Source organism: Bombus affinis, chromosome 9, assembly GCF_024516045.1.
Source record: "Bombus affinis isolate iyBomAffi1 chromosome 9, iyBomAffi1.2, whole genome shotgun sequence".
NCBI lineage: Eukaryota > Metazoa > Arthropoda > Insecta > Hymenoptera > Apidae > Bombus > Bombus affinis.
Genome location: NC_066352.1, coordinates 4,670,102 through 4,688,878, shown reverse-complemented (window position 1 = coordinate 4,688,878; position 18,777 = coordinate 4,670,102). Strand labels below are relative to the sequence as shown.

General features: G+C 39.7%; 1 protein-coding gene across 1 annotated transcript; it reads left to right on the top strand.

The window, feature by feature from the left end:
• Positions 1 to 6,964: 6,964 nt before the first annotated feature.
• On the top strand, positions 6,965 to 14,699 carry LOC126920092 (kinesin-like protein KIF20B). The gene is made up of 4 exons (XM_050730019.1): positions 6,965 to 7,093; positions 9,227 to 9,323; positions 9,837 to 13,930; positions 14,445 to 14,699. Exons 1-4 carry the CDS (start codon positions 6,965 to 6,967, stop codon positions 14,697 to 14,699), a joined length of 4,575 nt encoding a protein of 1,524 aa, XP_050585976.1.
• Positions 14,700 to 18,777: the final 4,078 nt, after the last annotated feature.

The following is an 18,777-nucleotide window of genomic DNA, read 5'->3' as shown; positions in this document are numbered from 1 at the left end:
ATATGGTCTATAAATAGTGGCACCGATGATGGAAGGCTTTAAACGAGATGATATGGCCTGTGATCGACCCAATCAATGCATCCACTAAATCATCGTCTAAACTGACGGCTGCGACACAGCTAGTTAATATCATACTGGTGGTGGGCGACCGGAAGGGGCCACTCATCCAACGATTGTCGATGCGTGGCATCTTTATAGGATCACGAATTGTGACGCACTGCTTTTCGTTTCCGCGTATTATCAAATCAGGCTATTAAAATCTTACGTTTCTCTTCGATCGATCAAAAGAATAGAAATTTAGGAATTTATTTTTGTTTGAAATATTTAAATTTATGTTCGCGTTGAGACCGTGGTAATTTCGAAGAAATTGAATATTCATTTTTAATAGACGTCCAAGTACAATGATCTTTTTATAGTCGAGTGATTATTTATTATTTAACATCGAAAGGAAATGCGATAAAGCGAAACGAGAAGGGTGCTACGCATGACTGAAACGAACGTCACGCTAAGTGGGTGCTTCGATACAAAAAAGAAGGTGCAATTGGTGTCACGTTTCCTGTACCTATTGTCATGTTGAATACAGGAATAAGTATTCAATCTTCTAAATTAACAGGTGTCAAAATGAGATTGGTTTCTGTATATCATTTATAAAATTATATGATTATTGTCAGAACTAGAGATTCTATAACTTTGTAGATCAAGATTTTATAACTTTGTAGAACTTTGTAAATTTCTGCCTTTTGATGTTTCTTTCCTACTATATTTTATATTTAGAATTATTACAATGACTAACTGACTGCATGTTATAATACAAGTAATCATTCAACAACATATCTTACATAATAGCGTAGAGTGCATAGTAACACGAAGCTTTCACACAAAGTATTCATAATTTCACAAAATATGCCTATAGAATATTTTCTGAACGTTACCAAAATCTTCGATATCTGTATCAAAGAATCTTTCACGTAATTTCAATACAAAAATCGTGATACACAGTTAGCTAATACAAATCAAACACCATTTAACCTCAAAGAAGTACGACTTAGGAGAAGCCGGACGAATGGTAAATAGAAAGAAACTGTCTCACTCTTGACTGAAGATGAGCAATCGTAAAATGCGGAACAGGCGGTCGAGGGGCGCCTAAAAGGATCCCGAGCAGCGATAGGGGCGGAGATGGCTTAATGCCACAGTGTCGAGCAATCGGGTATCGACTTTTCCATTAGCCACAAAAGTTGTGGTCACCGCAACGACGAAATTGGCCGTACCAAAAGGGACGTTTGCGCCAAGGTGACGTCGTCGTTGGCCAGCGTCGCAAGAGGAAATGCTCGAACGACGAGGGTGGACACACCGGTCGCCGAAGACACCGCATCGACAGACAACGAAGGGTGACATTAATTCTCATAACATTTTACGAGGCGGTATCTGACCTGTGTGAAGTCTTCCGACGGCCAGAAGCACGGTTTAGGAGTCATAACTTCCAATCACCTTAAGACATGCAGTCGCGGTCAATTCACACAGCCTCCGGATCACCGCTCTTTGTTCAACATTTAGGAGATTGGTACAACCTCTCTTGTTATCTTTTTCCGGTTTACAATTCGGTCGAATAGCGACTAATTTCTTAATGTTTTGGTTACTTCTGAGTTGCAGTAATTTATTATCGCGCCAGGCTTTTAATTGGTGAGTTAATATTTTTAAATTGAACATATCGGAAGAGTTATCTATTCTAAAGTATATAGCAAGCAATAGAGATATATCTGTAATTATATTTTCGTATTTCTTGTCTTTTGTGGGGGAGCAATCTTAAAATTCAATCTATCGTTAACCAATTCCTCGTCGAAATTATCCATTTGATTTTGAAATGCTCTTTGTCAATCCTCTTGAACATTTAGAAGATATTAAGTATGCATAATAATACGAGAATGTTTTATGTTAATTAATATTTAATATTTTCCAGAAATCGAGAAATCTTTTGTGTTTTCCATACGCGTGTCGACGAACGTTCTCCTAATTAAATATAATAAATGTAGCATGTGTCGTACAACGAATGGAATGTCTAAAATAAAAACATTTTGGCAAATTAAGTTACGTATGTATATCGGGAACCGTTGACGCGGAATCACACAAATCCCGAGTCTAGACAGGTAATAATGGGCGGACTCGGAGTCCGGTGCAACACAGAGTGAATTTCCGTGGCGAATGATATTCCATTTCTATCGTCTCTAAACGTGAAATTCCCTCGACGCCGGCGGCACCGTCGTTTAACCACGCGCGCCTCGGCGAAATATCGACCTCATTATCGGGACGTATCACCGGCAATGAAACGTAAGTCGCCAAACGCGCAACGGATCCCGATGAAAAGACAGCCCACGGTAGACTGGGTGTTCATTACGGCCGGGCCGCTATAGGAATCCATTAATGCGTGAGACGTTGCTGGCGATGAAACCGAGCATAATGCGGCGGCACCTCGTATCTGCGAACGGCCACGAGAAGAACGTTGGAGAGGGTAGAGGAGGAACGAGGGTTCGGTGGAACGTGCCTCGTTAAGGGAAACACAGGACACAGGGTGTAAGGGTGGCCCGAGGCAGGGGGTGTTCGTCGTCGTTAAACCGTACCAGGAATATCGCCGTTCAATTTCGTTCCTCGTGCTACAAAAAAAGAAGAGAAAATAAAAAGAGTGCAGAAAGGGAGAGAGAGAGAGAGAGAAGGAAACGCTCCCATGCCGCTTGCCGTATCGGCCAACCGAGGTTCTTTTTGATCTCGCTAAAGAATTCATTAAGTTTTGCGGCCGCGGTTAGGTATTAATACGCGGGGGGTGGAAAATGTGCGGCGCGTTTTATGCTCGTCCAAGCACGAGCCTCCTGCTAGCTGCTGGAGAGGTAGGTGGATCTCTTTTCTCCGCCACCATCTCCCTTTGTCTGCCGGATTCTCCTTTGTCCTCCTGTTGCACGATTGTCTATCGATGGCTCTTTGATATTTCCAGGTTTGCCACTTCACGCGGCGCGCCCATTTTTGCTCGCACCCTCTTCGCGTTGCTCCCTTCTATCTATTTCTTCCTTTCTGATATATTCGCCAATAAATACAGACACGTACATGAACATACTCGTTCATTCGTACTTTTTATTGATGTCTCAAATCTAATAATTGTTAAATAGTTTCAACATGGTAAATATGTATTTTTTATTTGCAAGAATGTATCATCTTTTTGTTTCCACATTTCAACGCGTGACTCTATGAAAGTTTCTAGAAATTTGATTAGCCCTTACCCCTTTCGAATGACCATCTCAATTTTCTTTGTTACCACAACGAATCTTGCAAATATACGCCAGGGACAGGGTCAAAGTACGGAACGCGAAACAGGAGGATCTTCTTTAAAAGTTGATATACTGAGTTTTTCTTGGCGATGATGGGCCAGGATGAAGGTGCCCGGAAAATGCTGGCCGGACGATAGAGATCGGATAGAGGGTGGGGAAGTTTAGGTTGCTTCACGCTGTTGGAGTGCATTTGGCCATCAAATAACATCGGCAGCGCCTATAACCGGCTTACGTCCCGACATAAAGTCGGCTTGGGCTTCTCTTACTTCCACGGTCTTTCCTCGCCATCTCGAACCACTAACTCGTGATCAGACCGCCCCGACCACCCGCCGAACTACCCGCCGTATCAGGAGTTGCGGTTCTTGGAGGGCTTAAGCTCGCGATATCAGTTGATTGGGTCTAGAAAGTATCGCCGGAAAAGAGGATTCGTTTCCTGCCGTCGTCGCTCTCACGATTGCTCCGCTTCCTTTCACACGGAGAGTGTGTTCGCGCGTGAGATTGCTTTTTAAAGAATTGCTAACGAGAATCTATCTGTAAATACCTAGGAATTATGTCTCTCATTGTGGCTTAATGGTAATTGATAGTCGATGATAAAATTACATTTTTAAGTAGTAGCAGTTTTTAACCAAGTTTCTATTAAGCTCTGTCTTCTGTTTGTATAATGCGTAATTTTCTAATTATCCGATACAATGGTATTTGAATTTCAACACAAATGCATAACTATCTAAGTTATTTCAATCTTAAAATAATTTTAGAAACGATACATCTGAAAAAATATGTAGTATCCTTATAATTTGATGTTGACCTCTAGGATCATATATTTTAACTATAATAAATACTGAAATCACGTAGCTTTCAACTCTTACTACTTTATAAATAATAGTTCTTGTCGTCTCCCTTAAAATCCCACGTGTATATGTATTCGTTGATCCATTTCACTACATAGTCGGTTCCGCATCAGTTATAAAACATTTTCCGTTAATAAAAATACGATTGAAGAGAAGATGTTCACAGCCTTAGTTTAATCTACCAGTTCGGACAACCTGGTTCTGCCTCTCTATCCGTTTGGCAGTTTGGTTTTCCCTGATGTTTCCAATTAAACTTTTCGCGCTGTTCGACTAGCGATATTTTTCCGGATTACCGAACTTGCGGTTACTGTGTGCTTGGTGAGTGGATTCGGCGTGGGTCCGAGAAAGGGACCAATAACTTGCCAATATCGGCATTACTGGCGTACTGAACGCAATATAAACGTTTATGACCCAATGTGCGTCCATCTGAACCCCTGTCCATTGCTATACCCTGTTCAATCCACTGTTTTTCCAACAGTGGCTCTCAAGTTTTCATTGTGCCCTACTGTTTCATAATAAAATCTGTAGGTTCAATATTTTTCAGCTAAAATGTTTTTTACCAAACAAATATTCCAAAATATTCTGAATGAAAAATTCTTTAGGAGAAAATTTGCTTTATTAAGATTGTATTCAATATATTAGTCTCTCTTGCATAGTGTCTTCTTTCATTTATACATCGTCTATATTTCGATTTCTATTCTTTTCATATCTTTATCTCTTTCAATATCCTACCGTCATATGTTTTATCTTTGAATTTCTGGTTCAATGAAATTTGCAATAATTTTTTCCTCCCTAAATATTCAGCAATGAACGTTTAAAAATATTATTATACAGATACACTGTACTCGTACGACACTTTACTTAATTGTAGACGATACTTGCACTCACTGACACCATATCGCATTTCCTTAAATTACATGTAAATTTGTTTTCTTGTAACATCGTGGACATGAGAGCTACTGGTTGGAGAATGTCGAGAAGACAGAGAAGGAAAGAAGGGCGAACATCGGTAGCCAATGTGGCTGCAATACAAACCGCCTCTGACCCGTTCCTTCAACATCCCCCGTAGTTGTCGACGATACGTAGCTTTCTATCCGTTGCCCTTTCGCGACGACTGTGTGTTGGGGGCGCGTGCTTGTGCCCAGGACACTTAATGTTTCTCTATCTATAGTGGTCAGGGCGAGACAGTCTGGTATATTGTTATATACGACATTGTGCGAAGGGCTGCGGGGTAAGGAAAGAAGGAAGAGTGGAGCCACGAGAGATATCACCAGCCACCAATTACCAGGACCGACCAAGAGTTATTGAAAAGATCTTCCCATAGGAGAAACCCCGTGGAATTGCGCTTTCCTAGCAGCTAATGAACACTGATTATAGTTCAACGAACGCTTGTCGATGATTTATTGCGCGTTTGCGATACACGATAATGCTGCTTATTATTATAAGATTAGGATTAATTGTAATTCGATGTATATTATAGCAGACATAGAATGGTATTACATGATGTGATAATTATCATAATTTTTTAAAAATACCGTGCAATTTAACAGATTCAATTTACCATAATTTATATCTATTAAAATTCATTTGTTGAAACGATTTAGCATTTCAGTTTTCTAGTATTTCTTTCATTATCTTCACTAGATTAGGTTTCGTCTTATCCAAAATCCGGTAGTTAACGGCGCGTTTCTAACAAATCACAGTAATTGATCACATATCGTTAATATAGAGAGTATACCTAATTCTCGATGTAAAGGATAATTTGCAAGGGAATTTATTATTATAGATAAACAGACCAGAATCCGGAAATCTTTTTTTTTCACGATTGATCAAGAAGTATATACTTCGACATTAAAGTATCAGCGGAAGCATTTTGCAGTAAATTCTTCGGAGGCCGTATTTTTAAAGTAACGAGCGAATCAGTCACAAGTCGGACGAATATCACGGCGGTTCGATAAGCTCACGGCTACGGAGCGAGCATTAATTATTCCCTTTAGATTGCGCCTGGTGCGATCCGTAAAATTTCCACCCCAGCGCGGAGCGTCGCCATCAATTTCGCCGCTTTTGCTGCGCAATAAGGTTCTCTCCTACCCGTATTCTCCTGTTGGAGAATCTACGAAAAGGACTTCTTCGTCTCATCGAATGGTAATGCCTGCTTTTACGATCATCATATTTATAAATGTAAGCCCGGATGTGGATCCCTCGTGCTCGACCCCGATGAAAGCAGCCTGTTAATTGGGAATACTGATGGCAGCGGGGAAACCGTATTCGGATCGATGCCGCTCCGATGCCTTCGTTTCCTTCCCTCTTTTCGTCTATCCTCGTGCCTTGGTTTCATCTTCTCTTCGGCCACCCACGCAAGATCATGGCGCCGGATAAGACCCGTGGGACGCTGTCAAAGGGAGCTTATATTTATGAGACTTTCGGCAAACAAATGGATAAATCTAATATCTCGAAGCTCCTTGAGAACGACCAACGTCTTCCCGCGGATTGAGATTCCTAACGCTGGGTTGAGATCGAGCTGCGAGAATTAAGACTTCTTCTTCAATGGATAAGAGATCGATGAGATTGAGAGTTAGGTATTCTTATTGGTTTAATAGACTCCACATAAGGACGTTCGTTTACGTTGTTTAACAGAGCGATCGTAATGTCTTGGATTAATCGTGGCTACTAAGTACGTTGGAATGGAAAATATTATATGTTTTACGTTTAGAATTTCTTTAGATCTTTGAACATTTTGAAGAAAATTAAGAGATGTTAGAGTAACTCAATATTATACACCAAGCTTATGACGTTGACAAGATGCTATATACATTTCATGGTAGAAATGAAACAGAACAAAACGTGGATATAAAGATCATATCATCAAATATGAAGAAGAAAAAAGAAGATAATGACATCAAAGACGATCCTCTAACTGTTTTAATCAATGTAATGTGGTCAGTGCTATATACTACGTATACCTAGCAAGTCCCCATGTATTATCAATTGCGTAAGAATGAAAGTACGATTCCTATGTCAATTTGTTTGCCGAGATTTCACGTATCGCAAACAGTAAGCGAAGAAACATCGAAGAGTAATATTCGAAGGGGAGGACTTGGAATCACGGACGCTGCCTGCCGTTTCGTTCACCAGCGCCATTAAAGACGCTATAAAAGAAGTGGCCTGGCGGCGGCGAACGAGTCCCGATGGCGAGAGAGTGCTAGGCGAAATTTGTCAGTATTAAATAAATAACCCATAAAGGTGGAACATCAATTCACCGTAGAAACATTAACGCCTGATATAAGGGGGTGATGTAACGGCTGTTATTTTTCATACACAAACAACGTCTTATACTGTGCATGAACGTAACATAGGTAACGAATCATCGTTTCTTCGCCTGTCGATACATTTCTCGTCTTCTTTGATGTTTTTACGACTTATACCATAGATCGTATCGTAATCCACAAGATAAAACACGATGTATCTATTAGGATAGAAGTGTTTAAAGATGCTTCGAAATAATTTGAGACGAAATAATTAACACACTCTTCCCTTCTTTTTTATTTTTTTGTTACTATATTACAATTGTTTAACATATACGTATGTAATATACAGTGTCGTGTTACAGACATGTGAAATACAACGATATTTAGTAACATGAGCGAGTTGATACGAGAAGAAGTTTATGACGAGGTAAAGCTATATCTAAGTTGCGGATATTTATGTAAATTCCTATTTTTATAAATATAATTGAAAAATGAACCTTATACTAAATGTATCAGTAGATACTATTATACTTTATATACTCTTGTTACATATTATGTACATTCTGTGCATTTCTGTCTTCGTATTATATGCATACAAGATACATAAAATTGATAAAAAAAAAAAAAACTAGAACCTGATAAAACTCCAGTATACGATGTATTAATTATTCTTTCTATAACGAAACAGTTTAGCCACTGAGTGAATAACTCGGACATCGAAAACTTGCGCACCTTGGAATTCAACTTGTTGCTCGTCGGCCGGCATTCGAATTCTGGGAAGCCCGATTCCTCGCCTGCTGGAATAACACCTCGACCCTTTGCCGAGAAAACTGCAAAGCGGCGTCTTCTTGTAGCGAAAGTTCGGGCGGCGTGGCGCGTCGAAAGTTCGAACGGTCCAAAAGAAAAGACCACCAATGGCGGCGAGCTTTAGCGGGGAACCGCGAGCGTCCGGAATGCCATGGCCAGTCGAGACAGGGAAGAGGGAAAGAGCCAGCGTGTGCGATGAGGCGATATACACCGAGAGGGTTCAGCGGCGAAAACGAAAAGAGAAACGCGAGGTTCGGTACGCGTGCAGAAGAGAGGCCGGTCAGACGGTCGTGTCGATACAAGGAGTCGATTGTGGGTTGAAAGACACCGCCGCGACGCACAATAAGGCCTCTTCGAAGACGTCTCATAGAGCACAGTGGCCGACTTGTGCTTGCGATACGATTCCGATGCCGAGATTACGCCGGATTTCGCGGATCGCGCGCGGTCCATCTCGAATCCTCCGCCGACTCGGCCTATTAGCTCACTGTTTGATTGGCTGCGGTTAATGAGCCGAGCGACACGCGTATAAATTGCCTCTTATTGCCGACTTTGAAGATATTTCGAGGCACGCGGTCGCGTCTCTGATTGGCTTCCACTTCGATGTCTCTGGTTTCCAAATGACGCGCTCGTACGTCAATTACGAACATTTTTGGAATAATTCCGGGGCAAATCGGTCTCGATGAAAATTTGCAGTTGATGCGGAGTGGAGATAAAGTTGGAAGGGTTTAATGCTGTTGAAAATGACAACGTGAGTTCGCGCTCGCCTTCCATGTGCAGATGCGATAGTTACAGTAAATAGTAACTAGAAGATAGTTCTAGATATAATCGATAGATTCAATCGATAGGTTTAAGATATTCTTTTGTTTTTATCCCTAGTCCATGTAAGAAAGTTAGTTTTCGGCTCAGAACGGTGTGATAGATTTATCCAAAGAATTAACTATTGTGATCCTATCTCTAAATACAGAAATAACAACAGATGCACTGCACGTTTGTTATTCTGTAATGCTAGGTAGGTCGATCTGATAGAGACGATGTGGAATTTATGATTGCTGATAAGTTGGCGAATAAGAAATATTTCTTCGAAGATGAAGATTTATGTGGCCGATGTGAGTTGAAGGTTGGATTTGAGCAAGAGCGTCGTGAAAGCTACTAGAGAAATCTTAGCCCTGCTGGAGGAGGTTGAAAACATTCTCTGTTCGATCTGAACAATGTTTTAATTCATAAATTATTTGATTTGTTAGCGCGATACATCGGTATCGCCAGAAATTGGAGATGTTCCGCGCGAATGAAAAAAGACAATTTACAATGTGAAATTATCTTAAAACTACATTCACGCGTATTAATTCGGTAACAGTGACACATTGTGTAACCTAGCAGAACTGAGAAAATTTCTCAAAAATGGATTGAAGCGTTATGAAGCTTCTTGAATTAACGATCGCCGGACGTGTAAAGATCATCGTAAACTGAAATTTCTGAAACAGAATCGCAAGCCCTGTACTGAGACGAGTTTACTACATAGTGAAACGTACTGTGTATGTTCGCATTCTCTTAAATTGTAACGTATATCCCGGTTTCTTTGTTCAAGATTTCCTGAGTTTTGTAAAACATGTTCGCTTCAGATTCGGATCCCACCAAGCCTTCAGAAAATAACGAAGACACAATATCCCGCTATACATCAGCAACTTGTTTATCTACGAACAACGTGTACCTTAGAATAAAACCGAACTCCGCAAAAACCAACAAAGAAATCTATAGAGTAGTCGGTTTAAAGACGCTTCACGTAAAGAAAGGCGAGAACGTAGATAAGAAGTACTCCTTTACAAGAATTTTCGATTCAGAGTCCACTCAAGCTGATTTATTTTGTCAAAGCGTACGGTGGCAAGTGATTTACTTTCTTCTCGGTGAGAGTTCAACGATTCTAACCTATGGAGCTTCTAACTCTGGAAAAACGTATACATTGTACGGATCAACGGATTCGCCTGGTATAATCCCTCGCGCCATCGAATTTTTATTTTCCTCGATTAACTGCACCTTGGCTCCTTGGTATAAAATCAGCGACGACAATAGAATTGTCTGTTTAGACGAGCACGAACGAAATTCTGAAATACACAACAAAACGAATTTAATAAATCCGAATGTAATCGCGAAGGAAGAATACACACAGGCTCGATTGTCTTTGAATAATTCGAACCCTCGAATTGCTGAATTGAAGGAACAAGATCTTTGGAGTGACGAGTGCATGTCCTCTGTATGGATGTCCGTTGCAGAAATCTACAATGATAACGTGTACGATCTTCTAGCCATCGACGATCAGGATAGACGACCACTAAAAGTGACAACTCGAAGGGATTGTTCTACTTACGTGAATGGTTTAAAATTTATCCACATCACCACAGCATTGGAAGCTTGTCAGCTATTAATCTTCGTTCGATCTAGAATGGCTGTAATCTCGACAGCACCAAATATCGCGAACTCGCAGTCTCATACCATTTTGACATTAAAATTGTTGAAGTATGAGAAGGAGAACGTACCGGAAGAAGTTCGAGTGAGTACGCTAACATTTTTCGACGTGGCTGGTTCCAGAAAGTTTAAAAAAGGAGAAGGGAGAGGCTGCGGATCAATAGAATCGAGGAATATAAATAATAGCTTGCTGGTGCTTGGAAGATGTCTTAAATCTCTGCGTGACACTCATCCGAGCGGTGACAATGTAACTGGCCCTTTTCGAGAGTCGAAATTGACCAGGATTCTTCAGAAGGTTTTGACTGGTCGAGAGAAGGTCAGTTTCATTATTAATATTGATATTGGAATTGATTCTTTTCCGAAGACTTTGAGTGCTCTGAACTTCTCAGCAATGGCAAAGAAATTAGGTAGCGAACCAGAGATATTGAAACGAAGCACGTTCTCTGTGACGACGATGACGCCAAGGAGTTCAAAATCGTCCACGTGTGCTCCTGCCGCGAATAGTCCAAGAAAGGTCATCACTATGGATTTCGAAGAATACGAAACCCTTAAGCAACAGAATAAGAAGTTGGTGGAAGAACTGAGTGCCATAAAAGCCACTAGTAACAAGAAGCAGATCGTCTCGATGAAAGTTTCGAAAGAGGCACAGACGGAAAATTCGTTTTTCGATTACACAGAGTTGCAAAAGAAACACGCGGAACTGATGAAACGTCTAGAAGCTTTGGAACGCGAGAACTTAAATCGAGAATTTGAGATAAGGCAGGAATTGCTGGATCACTATTCCACGGTTATCAAACAGCTAGAGTCAACTTGGAAGAAACGCACGCAGAATATCGAGGACGAGAGGCGACACTTGTTGAAGTGGTCTGTGAACCAAGTAGAAACGTTTTTTAAAGAACGTATCGATAGTATAACGTGTAATAAAAAGAGAAAGAGGGATGACGACAATAATTCTAACGAAATTCGACCGACCTACGTGGAACTTGAAGCTGAAAATGCCATGATCACGTCGGAAGTGGTCGATTTAAGAGAAATGGTGCGCAGTCTGAGGACCGAGAACAAGTTACTGAATAAAGATAGAAATATATATGAGTTAGAGTTTTCGATAATCGATGGAAGACTCAAATATGTGTATGAATTAGCTGAAGTGAATTTTCCTGAATTATCTTTCAAGATGCAAAATGACCCGTGCGACCCAGATCGCTTTATAAATGAACTGAAACGTATGTTTGACGAAATGGCGGACAAAATCTGGTATTTGAAATGTGATTTGAAGGCAGCATCCAATAATCGTGCAGAAATTATGGCGAAGTCGATGGAAACAGAGAAAATGCTATGGAATACGAAAATCACGTTGAAGGAGACGTTGAATAAAGTGAAAGACCTTGAAAGTGAAAGACGAGAAAAGACGAATCTTATTCACAATTTGCAACTTCAATTGCGGTTGCTGAGAAAAGAGTTAACCGACACTCAAGAATATGAGATCGATTATGATGCGAAATGTGCTGGAAAGGAAGATGTCCGTATCTTGAACCGAAAATATCATTCACTCAGCAACGAAGATTTCTTCTGTAGCGATAACAGCGATAATACCGAGTTAATAACACAAGCTCACGTGGATATAAAATCGGAAGGATATTTTAATGACGATACTAAGAATTCACTGAAGAACGTTTCCTTAAATACTGTAGACTCTGACTTGGATCGACACATTTTCAGATCCAGCGACGGTGACAATGTGAACGAAGATTCTGGTATCGATTTCAGTTGCAGAAGGCAGAGTATTAATGATAGTTCCTCTATGGAAGAAACGAAAGAAAATTCCACGCGAACGACTTCCATGTTCCACCATTACAATGATGGGTGCGAACAAACCAGACAATTGAAGACTAATCATATGAATGTGGAACATTATACCGAGCAAGAACGAGAAATGTCATTGGACAGAGAATTATCACGCGATGTGAGTGATCTGAAGTTGGCAATAGAGACTTTGAGAAGAATGGCAGATTTTAATAAACTGGAGGTCGCGGAGTACAGAAGCAAATTACTGTGTTGCGAAGAAAAAGCGAAGGAACTGAAAGAAGAGAATGAAAAACTGATAAAAATAGTGGAAATAGATTCGCAGAAGTACAACGAGAGGATCAATCAGTTGACTCAGGAGCTTCTGGTTAAGGAAGAGGACGATAATCGCAGTCTGAAGCAACTTGAGACTTGTTTGAAGAAGTGTGCCTCTCTCGAGGATCAGTTGTCTATGCTTCATCTCGTTCACGAGCAAACGCTGAAATCGTTCGCGAATAAGAATCCACAAATCGAAAAATCTGGAAAGGAACTGTCGGCGAAGAGTTTGGAGACGAGCGACAAAGTGGCAGAAACGCGGAGCGATCTGTTCAGGGTACAGCAGCTGCAGGAGAAGGTTAACGGACTCGAAACTGTTCTCGAAAAGTGCCAGGAGGAGAGAAACAATTATCGCGAGCGATTGCAGGAACATTTAGAGACGCAGTCGATGCTGGAAATGAAATTGAAGTGGCTGTCGACGGAAATTCGGAGCAGAGATGATGAGCTGGTCTCGTTGAAGAAGGAATTTAACAACATGGCACAGCAGAACGAATCTAACGATGAAAGAATGAAACATTTGAGCGGAGAGATCGTTCGATCGAACGACAATGTGCGTTGTATGAAAGAAAAATTGACATATCTCGAAGAAACACGGAAGAATCTTGAAGAAAGATTGGAGAACGAAATCGTTGATCCTCGTTCGAGTTTGACGAATATTATTCAGAAGATCTACGAGCAGAATAAAGATAGAGAAGAGAAATTTTATAAGTTAAAGTTACAACTGCGTGAGAATGAGACAGAGATGGATTTGCTTAAGAAGCATAGGAATGATAATATAAAGAAGTACGAATGTATGGTACAGTATTTAAGAATAGAGGTTGAAAAGAAGAAGGAACAGCTGTCTAAATTGCAGAAATTAATTTTTTCGAATTTCACTTTGAGATATCGCAAGTTGTGTAATAAAAGACGAAGCAAATCGATGGTTTTTCAATTGCAGAAGCTAACTATTTGTAGTAAGCAAGATTTGAAAATGTCGTCTGTTGATAGAATAGCTAATGACGAAGAATTATCTCCGTCAATTTATGAATGCTCGATTGATAATTCGCGTGATATTTATTTCCCAAATTCGCAATTATCAGCCAGAAATGAAGAGTTCGATACTAAAAGTGCGTATGGAACAGAAGAGTCTTGTCCAGTACGTTGTTCATAATCTACTTATAAGCAAAGGATAAAGAGAAAATAGGAAATAAATATATAATAGAAAATAGGAATATAGGAAAAATAGGAGATTATAGAACCGCTCATATTTTTCTGACGCTTAATCGTCCCTTTTAAAATCGGATATCTCTTTAAATTTGTCCTCTTCTATCTTTCTAAATATTCCAAATATTTTCTCACCTTACGTTTTGACAAAAATTGCTCTATTACCGGCATTTATAAATTCAATATATCGTAACCAACAGATAGAATTTCAATTTTGTGTAAAAAGGTCTAACGACCTGTTGTTAATCTAAAGCATTTCAAATTTATTTTCTAAGATAAAATCTTGTAACGTTCTTCGCTTCCTGTTGTTCTCTTTCAATTTTAATCTCAAATATATCTAATTAGTTAATATTTTAATAAGTGCATTAACCGTTCTGACATAATGATATTAAAAGTACATTAACCGTAACTTCCTATCTTATACTCTACAGTTTTAAACGCTTCAGACAGAGAGCAGTTTGGGGTTGAACGACTCGAACGTAGACGCACGTCAGATCCAGAGCGATGCCTCCGACTGTTCTGAAGTGCACTGCGGTTGCGGTATTGGTTTTAAAAATGCTGGAAGGCAGGGAAGAATGTCAGGTTGGATGAAAGTTCGAAGAAGCATCGCGAATACCTGTCTCCTGAGTCAACCCTGCGGTGAATACACCAGTGTTCATAACGATGCTTTCAAGACTGACGTTGTAAAGCATAATACATAATTAGAAGATCATTTTCCAGGCAATTGAAGTGCCTGTAAATACTCGTGACATATCTGCTATTCCCTACAATCTTGTACCATTTTTACTACTGTTCTTGTTACTATATACAGTTCGTTCGGATACTTTGTTTTCTAGTTTGCTCCTATTTAGCGTGTTTCGATATAATATTGCTGTGCGCATCACGTATCGTAGTTATCGCTTAAATAAAGAAACCGAAAAGAAAAGATATCACAACTGTTATTCTTATTACATACAATTCATTTGATTATTTATTCTTTAGTTCCATTTAATAAGTTTCGATGTGATATTACTTTATGTATCCAGTGACACAGTTATCGTATAAATAAAGGCACCAAAAAAAAAAAGAAGAAAAAGACACGTGTCTCGAAAGTGAACCGTTTTTCTTGGTTCGCGACTTGAATTAGAGATAGAAAGAAAGGAGCGTCAAACTGTAAGCGAGTTATCGACTAGCGGTATTATCGGTATATCGGTCGTTCCCTCGGGACGAGATCTTGTGTAATGGCAAAACGTGGTTCCAACGTTCGTTACAATAAGCCCGCCGCCCCCGAAGAGCAGGAGAAACCTGTTTAGTTGGCTCGTACAAGGGCGGACCCTGGTCGGGATTTTATTGGCAATATGCTATAATTTCCGACATTAGATGCCGCTGACGCTTTCTGGCTCTCATTATACCCCGGCTGCGTCCCTATATGTGATCTTTTCGCGAAAACGTCGCTCCCACCCCCGGTAACCTTCTACGGATTCTGATATATGAAATTATGACGAGGGACATCGGAATGGAACTGTAAGTCCTTTCCACGCGATCGCTCAGTCTCTGATGGTATTACTCGGAATACCTCGTAATGGGAGAGATCAGATAAATGAAACGAGACGCGAGAATACATTACATCAACGTTACGTCGCTGAGGGGAAATTAGCGGTTTGATTTTTATGGCCGCCCGATCGATCCGAAACAGTCTAATAATACGAGGGCTATCAGTTTTATGTCAGCGAAAGGAAAGATTTGAGAGAAATATGTAATACACTTCGGGATACTCTAAATTAATTTACATAGGTACTATTTTCGTTTATTAGTTGGAAATTGTTTTCCATAGTATAAAGGGAATTCGTATTATTTCATTAAAATGATTTCATTATAATGTAATAGTATACGATCGTGTATTGTTCTGTATAATTCCTTTTCGAAACTCCAAAGTATTTCTTAAATGTAAAAAATATAATTTCAATCATCGTTAGGTTCCAGAATAATTATTTAAAATTCATAACAAAACTTTTATTAAAATACATTTTCAAACAATAATGAAATTATTGTACAGACTGGCCATTAATAAAGTGATATTAACGAAGTATCAGATTTTGTTGTGTTTATATGTTTCATATATTTCATTTATCATTTCCTGCGATCCAAAGGTCTAAATAAGAGTTCCAAATTTTCGCGACAGTGGATTGCTACGACCATTTTCTGGTTCACCTTGCAACCGCTGATTTTCCCGGTAAATGTACTGCGAACTGTCCTCTTTCAATTGGCAATAAGGTTTGATCGTCACGGGAAATATCATCCAATTTCCTTTCCCTGCCACCCGGTCTACATTGCTACTGTCCGCCTATCCTTAACTATACCATCAGCTACCCGGACACGCTGCCACTTTCGCGTCCGTTTTCCATTATAAAGAAAGTAGAATATTTCTTTTCGTTCGGTGTAATTTTGCCGCATACACGATTCTTCGATTTTCTTCTGTATCTTACATAAAACGTATGCCTGTAGTTGCTCAGTTCACGTTTAAAATATTTTTAAATGAATATTTAAATATTTTAAAATATTTTGAATTTTGTATTTCTATTTTAAAAAATTTGACTTTTAAAATATTTAAAATATTCGAGAGTAAGTTTTAGCAGTATTATAGTAATTATACGTAAAATTCTCCTGTCAAATTATTCATGCTTCCTCCCTTCTTCATTTTCGCTGGAAATAGTTTTCTTTATCATTATTGCGAAACGCAATGCGATGAATTAGATTGTTGTTAGGTATAGAATAAATTTACAATTCATTTTTATATTTTCAGTTCTATATATGTGAATATTGAGAATCGATGAACTTACAATTATTAATATTCACTTTTTATTATTAAGTACTAATTTCGATAATGTATCGCTTAAAAATCACATGTATTTTCTCAAAAAGGTTTTCAATAAAGGAGAACAGTCAAACTACACGTAGCAGAGACAGCGAAGCACGTTCGATCGTGGAGAAGGCAATCGGGTCTCGTAATTGAGAAGAGGGGGAGAAAGCCATTGGAGGCAAAGTTTCCTCAAGACATTAGTTTATAATTCGGCAATCCAGGATCAGTATTTGTCACGATTAGCCGATCCTTCCTCTTCTCTTCCTTCTTCGTTTGAAATATCTGATTCCGGCCAAAGATTTCATCCCTTTCTTCACCCCTTCTTCGCAAAATCCCGCGCGAGTTTTCATTAATTTCGCCAATTCTACCGAACTATTGTCGTAGTTACGCACAATTTCAACGCGACAATGCCCTGGCCTTTCCCAGGGACTGACACGGACGAAAGGGGTGAAACTACGAGAAAGAGAAACTGACGTGTAAGGAGTTCGAACGACTCCCGTGAGCGAGAAAGGGTAAGGTATTTCTAGAGTTCGAAGCACACCATCAGCACAGATTATATTTCTCGTGTCATTTACCTCGTGAATTAGATCAATGGCGTTTCATTTGAAGTCCTCTTCTCATGGATTTTGTCTCGTTACGCGAGCAAGGACGAATTGAGAAGTTCAGACGGCGGACGATGTGAGTGTGCCAAGAGTGAAACTTTTCATTATAAACAAAAGATATATTTGTTTTTGAAATTTGGATGCATATAAAAACAGAAATTTAACAAAATAGTAAATTCTATGTGGACTGTCGCCTAAACTCTAACCATAATTTATCTTTACCCTTCTTGATATTTTAATGACGAAATTAATCGACCAATACAAAATCTGTACATATTTTCCTCAAGAAATTGTTAGATATTAAACGAAACTAAAAATTCTTCTGGCAGTATTATAAATCGATATATATATATTAAAATAAGCATATAAAACCTATAGAATATATCCAGTTTCTTACACAATAAATAAAAATTCACACGTGTAACTATAAGAATTAAAAGCCTGTACTCAATAACCGCACTATTTTATAAATTTCTGTCGACACACTGACCAATCACATTCTGTTTCGGAAAATTCCACTTCGTACACTCCATCCCGTCTCTTACGGTGTCCTAAACAACCCTGTTCCATGAAATTCGCAGGGTGTAGGGGTGGAAGAAACTGGCGAAGGATGGAAAGAAGAGGAGGGGTTGATCAAAAAGAGGAGAGTCGGTGTAAGAGAGACGAGAAGCTCGGCGCACGAAGCTAGCGGCGAACAATAAGCAATAATAGGTAATGCAATTCAAACGTTGAGGCTGGCAATACTCCGAAGCCAACGGGGTGGTTACAATGCCGGGAAATGCAAGGCAGGCATTTCCTGCGAAGCGCCGGCGAGAGGAGAACGGAGACAATCGTACAATACAGGACGTTCAGGTAGTCTATTGCATATTTGCTTTTACGCAATTCTACTCGCGCATGCTGTTCGCGCGATATTACGCAATCACGATTTATCCGCCGTGTGCCGTAGTCCTTGTTGATGAGTTCCGCTGTATTTAATCCGCTCGATTCGCCGTATCATTTGCACCGATGAGAACGCTGGCAACTTGCGCGCGAAAAACCCGTCGATGCTGGCGTTTTCAGCCAGAGCAAGTTGCTCGAATCGGTGAACTTGCCCTCGGTAAAGATGAAACGTATGGAGTGTGATGAACATGGGGTTAGTCGGCTAGAAACGCTACGAGTGTTTGCTGCGGATGATAAGCTGGAAGTGTGAAATCGCGTTTTCTTCGCAGATTGTTTTAGTTTGGACTTAGCTGATTTTAGGAAAGATATGAGTCTTGAAAAGAATTTTTTAAGTATTTCGATAGAGTCACTTGAGAAAATCGAAGTTTTATTAATTATGTGGCCTGTTAATAGTTCGAC

Coding starts and splice junctions, on each gene's coding strand:
- LOC126920092 (XM_050730019.1), top strand. CDS start 6,965: ATGCTATATACATTTCATGGTAGAAATGAAACAGAACAAAACGTGGAT. Junction 9,324..9,836: donor TGAAGATTTATGTGGCCGAT/GTGAGTTGAAGG, acceptor TGTTCGCTTCAG/ATTCGGATCCCACCAAGCCT. Junction 13,931..14,444: donor GAACAGAAGAGTCTTGTCCA/GTACGTTGTTCA, acceptor TAAACGCTTCAG/ACAGAGAGCAGTTTGGGGTT.